Source organism: Acanthamoeba castellanii (assembly GCF_000313135.1).
Source record: "Acanthamoeba castellanii str. Neff unplaced genomic scaffold scf7180000084768, whole genome shotgun sequence".
NCBI lineage: Eukaryota > Discosea > Longamoebia > Acanthamoebidae > Acanthamoeba > Acanthamoeba castellanii.
In genome coordinates, this window is record NW_004457618.1 from 41,294 (window position 1) to 46,346 (window position 5,053).

General features: G+C 60.3%; 3 protein-coding genes across 3 annotated transcripts in view; all 3 read right to left on the minus strand.

Moving 5' to 3' along the window:
• The window catches only part of ACA1_250940 (uncharacterized protein), a gene marked incomplete at both ends in the record, with an annotated part of 2,238 nt that extends 1,352 nt beyond the window's left edge, over positions 1 to 886 (minus strand). The window contains 3 exons of the mRNA XM_004367452.1: positions 24 to 427; positions 555 to 685; positions 777 to 886. Of these exons, the coding sequence (XP_004367509.1) occupies positions 24 to 427; positions 555 to 685; positions 777 to 886 (645 nt within the window). The remainder of the gene's footprint in view (positions 1 to 23; positions 428 to 554; positions 686 to 776) is intronic.
• Positions 887 to 945: 59 nt separating this feature from the next.
• On the minus strand, positions 946 to 3,247 carry ACA1_251050 (Ser/Thr phosphatase family protein; the record flags this gene model as incomplete). Its single annotated transcript, XM_004367453.1, has 11 exons — positions 946 to 997; positions 1,086 to 1,154; positions 1,247 to 1,362; positions 1,443 to 1,513; positions 1,596 to 1,708; positions 1,775 to 1,842; positions 1,921 to 2,091; positions 2,166 to 2,269; positions 2,349 to 2,463; positions 2,546 to 2,885; positions 3,060 to 3,247. The coding sequence occupies 11 exons, from the start codon at positions 3,245 to 3,247 to the stop codon at positions 946 to 948; spliced, it is 1,407 nt and encodes a 468-aa protein (XP_004367510.1).
• Positions 3,248 to 3,339: 92 nt separating this feature from the next.
• Positions 3,340 to 5,053, minus strand: part of ACA1_251060 (CCAATbox-binding transcription factor, putative) — a gene marked incomplete at both ends in the record, with an annotated part of 1,940 nt that continues 226 nt past the window's right edge. Inside the window, 8 exons of the mRNA XM_004367454.1 lie at positions 3,340 to 3,562; positions 3,632 to 3,743; positions 3,838 to 3,991; positions 4,067 to 4,200; positions 4,304 to 4,452; positions 4,539 to 4,617; positions 4,692 to 4,821; positions 4,933 to 5,019. Of these exons, the coding sequence (XP_004367511.1) occupies positions 3,340 to 3,562; positions 3,632 to 3,743; positions 3,838 to 3,991; positions 4,067 to 4,200; positions 4,304 to 4,452; positions 4,539 to 4,617; positions 4,692 to 4,821; positions 4,933 to 5,019 (1,068 nt within the window). The remainder of the gene's footprint in view (positions 3,563 to 3,631; positions 3,744 to 3,837; positions 3,992 to 4,066; positions 4,201 to 4,303; positions 4,453 to 4,538; positions 4,618 to 4,691; positions 4,822 to 4,932; positions 5,020 to 5,053) is intronic.

A 5,053-nucleotide genomic window follows, 5' to 3' on the forward strand; every position in this document is an offset into this window, starting at 1 on the left:
AAGAGGTGAGAAACCTTGCGCACTATCTCGACGAGCTCGCTGGCGGGTGGATGGCGGAAGCCACGGTACTCGCCCCAGTACTCCTCTTGCTCGATCTTGTGTTGCCGCAATCGTGCAGTGATGCGCACCCACACGGCGTCGAGCATGTCCAGTAGGCCGTGTCGCGGGTGTGGCGGCACCGGCCGTTCGACGTAAGTCTTCCCCTCTTCCAGAAGCATCTTGAACTCTTCCTCCTCGATTCGCATGTCTTCCGACTCTTCTTCTCCTTCTTCACTTTCGTTCTCCTGACCGCAATCATCGCCCACCGACTGGCCATTCGGGCCGATGCCACTGTCATCGAGGGCGAGGTTGGGCAGAGGCAACCGGCGGGCCAGGGCCTGCGCCGCATAGGAGAGCTCCAACCTTTCGTAAAAGCTGGTGTAGCGTGCTGTGGCCCACAAGCAACAACCCAACGAACCATCGGATCAGGGAACGTGTTAAACCACGATCACACTCATCGGGGTTAAGTGTGGTACCCTGGGGAAGGGAGGTGAAGTGTGGAGAGAAGGGTGAACCGGCGACGGACAGTAGGTGGCGCACCAAGAAGCCCACCACAAGCTGGGCGGCCTTGTGGTGATGCAGCACGAGCGCTCGCCCCTTGCGACAGGTGCCAGCCACGCTCAGCGCTGATGCCACGTCAAGCCACCTTGAACACCCCACAGCGCATTATTTGTAAACAGAAGGTAGCTGGTCCGGGGGGGGGGGCAAGAAGACTGGCAGGAGAAAAGCTGGCGTACGCCATTAGTTCGTAGTGCACAAGATCGGGCATGGATAACAGGAGTGATGGTGGGCTTCCATCTTCAACTTCAGCCACCTGGTCGTCCCCTTCTTCTCGCTTCCTCTTCATCTTCTGTTGGCTTGCACAGATTTTCTTTTCCTGGAATTTATTCGTACCTCTTTGGGCGGTTACAACTCTGCACCGCGATGGTCGGTGGGCAGCACTTCACCGTGGCTGACCCTGGTGAGCCACACCAAGGTCGCGCTGAAGTGAGCTGAGGGCGAGGAGTGGCTTGGGTGTCAGCACACGATCGATGGTGGGTACGTACGCCAGGTGAAGGTCTTCGCTCCGGATGGGCAACCCGCGCATGCAGTCCGATGCAGCCTCAAACAAAAGACTGAGTGTAGGGGAGAACAATGAGGTCGACCATGCGCGTGGGTCTGTACAAAGCAATGTGAGCGACAGGAGTTGGCCCGAAGAAGAACGTACATGCGCATCGAGGAGCGATCGATCAACAGCACGGCTCCCGGGTTCTTGAGTGTCCCACACCAGTCAGGCGCGCTGCAAAGCGAAATCACCCGGCCGCCGTGCTTTTTCTCATAGCCCTTGGGCACACACACGCCACCTGTCCGTCAACATACATTGCATCTGCATGTCGCCAGCATCAACACACTGTGAAACGTACCTCCGCGATGTAGCCTCCGCTCCTCACAAGGAACTCGAGCCCGTTGTTGCTGTTCCACCACTCGGTGACGTCTGGCATGATCAAAGGTGCAATGTGAGCTTGTGGCACACTCGAGGTCATGATGAACACCAAGGCCAATGGCTGCTTTCGGACCTGGTCCCCATAGATAGCCGAACAGGTCTTCGTTTGGCACCCAGCAGGGGCTGTCTTGGGGCTCCGAGAACAGGAGGTCGCACAGCGGTGCCTCATCCTCAGCCAACTCATTTCTGGTTGCGAGACGCGTCAGTAGAGTCATCACCATCGAGCCAGCCACCAGCCCCGTTCTGACGAACCTGGCCAGCGCGTCCATGTCGTTGAGCGTGTGCAGCTTAGGCGACATTCCATGATGCACACAGAACGTCTGCGGGTGGTCAACCATCACCAGTCGATTGGCACGACCTTAAGAAGATCGCTCTGGACGACTAAAGGCGGTAGGTACCCTTTCGTCGATCACCGCGGCCAGCGGGAGGCATTGGAAGGTCGACACCAGCAGCTTCCACGAGCGAACACTGCCGTACTTCTTGCACTCGTCGTAGAGGCCGTAGAGGCGCGACATGGAGGCGTTGTCCTTACCGCCGCGCAGCAGGTAGACGTGATCCGGGTATCTCACCTGCCCCAACCCGCCCGGCCAGTTCAGGCCTTCACATTCAGCTGCGCTTGACTCACTGGACTGGCCCAAAGCACCTTGAGTGCGAGAAGCAGGAGGAAGCATTGCAGGCCGGTGCCGCCCCGCTCCGTGTAGCCGCCCAGGAACAGGTACTTGGTCGCCGGCGGCTCCTTGCCTTCCACTGAGAGACCGTTTGGGTTAGAGCTTGTTAGGGTTGAACAGGAGAGCGTCCGTATGAAACGACTGTATCGTGCGCGTACAGACGAGACGCATCAACTTGACGAGGTCTGCGAATTGGCCACGAGGCCCGGCAGCCACGGTGATAGGCGACGAGAGGCGCAGCACGTTGGGCTCCCTGTTCAATACCTCCTGCGCCTGTCAACATTGAAGGGCCTGAGCATCTTGAACGAGGAGGAGAATGACTGATGGTTGTGATCACAGGCGACTGCAGTCGTACCATCAAACACAAGAGGACAAGACAGCGCATGTCGGGCAACCGGCCTTCCCACAGGTGCGCCAGCTCCCTGTCGAGCCACCCCGCGTGCCACGCATAGCAGGCCTTCCAGTTGGCAAACGGCTCCGGACAGGCGATTGACGACTGAGTCCTCCGCCACTCGTCATCGACGCCGGCTCCGCGGTCGTTGGGCCGACGATACAGCCAGAGCGCGGCCTGCGGCGGCCCGTCGAGCGGCGTGTGCACCCGGCCCACCGTGAACTCTACCAGACCCACCAGGCCCGGCACCCGCGCTTGGACCGACCGCGCAGGCGAAGCCGGCCACCGCGGCAGCTGTAGGCACCTGCCCAGCCAGGCAAGGGGTGGAGGACGACCTGCCTGGGCGTTGTTGTCGAGTCCCTCGACGGGGTCGGCTGCAGCCAAGGGCTGGCCGCGGTGCAGGAAGAGCAGCCGTCGCCAGAGCCCGTCGTCGCGGGCCAACGCAGCCCAACGACGGCAGGTGGCGCTGACCGCGCACAGCGCACGCAGTTCGTTGTCCCCTGCGCATGCCGCCTCCCCCTCCGCCTGCGCGCAGCCCAGGCTCGAGACCCCGAGAACTGACCCGGGAGAAGGGAGCAGCGCATGGAACACGCACAACACCACCTCGTCTGCCAGACAGTCCCACACACAGTCTGTCTGGGGCGCCGAGGAGACGTCTCCTTCCATCACCACCGCCTTGCACGAGATGCTCCTTTTTCTTCTTTTCGTTCTTTGTTTCGGTGAATTGCAGCTGGCCAGCTCAACTCCGGAGCGATCGCTCACTTGCGGCCACGACCGCCGCGAGAGCCGCCACGGCCGCGGGAGCCACCACGCGAGCTGCCGGCGCGGCCTCTGGCACCACCTCGACCGCCTCGGCTGGTGCCGCCGCCCCGGGCCATCTTCGCGCTTCGGCCGCCTCGGCCACCGCCGCCGATGTTGAAGGGCCTCTTCCTCTTCTTCGACGTGCTGGTCATGGTCTCGTCCTCGTAGTAGTCGCCGTCCCTGAGGTGGAACGGATGATGAGCGCCGTCGTAAAGAAAAGGAGGGAATGTGCAGCAGCTGAAGACGTACTTGGAGGCAAAGTTGAAGTCGCCCGCGTCTTCCTCTTCGCCGCTGGCGCTGTCGTCCATGTCGAAGATGTCGCCCTCGTCCTCGCCCTCGTCGCTCGCTGCCTTCTTCTTGCCTGGATTGTGTGTGTGTGTGTGTGTGTGTGTGTGTGTGTGTTAGGAGAGTTATGGAGAATGGAAGTGTTGTGAGCGCTGGCCGGAAGAACGCACCCTTGGCGCCCTTCTTGTTCTTCTTGATGCGGGCCTCCCACTCCTTCTGCTTGGCGCTGACCTCCTCGCCGCCCGCGCCATCCAGGATGTGGGCGAACTCGTCCAGCGACGCAAAGTCGCCGCTGGCTTCGGCATCGTCCTCTGCAAAGTCTCCCTGTGTTGTTGCGCCGGTGGGCTGTGGTGAGCCCATGGCCTTATTCTCACACACGGGGAGCTGGGAGATGCGTACGTTTTCTTCGGCTTCAAGCTCCTGCATGAGCAGGTGCTCGTAGAACTCGTCGTTCTCTTCGTTGTCGAGCGGAAGGTCCTCGCGGACTTCCTCTTCATCCTCGCTCAAGACCATGTCGTTGTAGTCGTACTCGCCTGCCATGTGATGTTAGTACGATTGCGCCTCCGCGCTCGCCCATACCACGCAGCAGGGCTTGAGCCACCAAACCAACCGCCAAAAGAGAGAGCCCAGTCTTACCCGTTTCCTTGTCGGTCTCCCCAGCAAACTCCAGATCGTCCTTGCTCTTCTTCTTCTTGTCCGTGGTCTCCTCACCGCTGAGCTTGGCCAACATCTTCTTCTGCGAGAAGAACTTGTAGAAGAACTGCTCCTCATCGCGCACTCTCTCCCTGAATGATGATGATGATTGATGGCATCCACGTTCAGCTGAAGTACTGGTGGTACAAATGGCAAGCAAAGCGCAAAGGAAACGCACTGGTGCTGCAGGAACTGCGGCCTGTTGACGGGCTCCTTGTTGACCCAGTGCGGCACGCTGAGCGGCTGCATGAGCGAGCCTGTGTGTGCAAAGGGGGGGGGTGTCAGTTCCTCCCTCCAGTTAACCTAAGGGAGATATTTGGGGGACACGCACCGCCCTTCTCGCGCTCCTTCTGCTTGGGGTTTCGGAAGGAGAAGCGGTCGAGGAAGGCCGTCAGCGTGAAGTCCTGCAGCGGGTTGCCCTGGTAGAAGATGGGCGTTCCCTCGAGCAGCATCCCGGACCACTGTGTGCCCGGGGATTAGGGCCAAAGGACACACGCAACAGTGAGACATATGCAATATTATATTGCATCACCATCACAATCGGCAAAGACCGAGCCTGCACATGCGCGTACCTTGGAGACGGAGGGGTGGAAGTGCTTCTGCAGCTCGACGAGCTCCCACGTGCAGCTCTTATCAGCGTTCGCGTACTCGGGCTCCCTCTGCACGGTTGAATGAATGGATGGTGGAATGGGG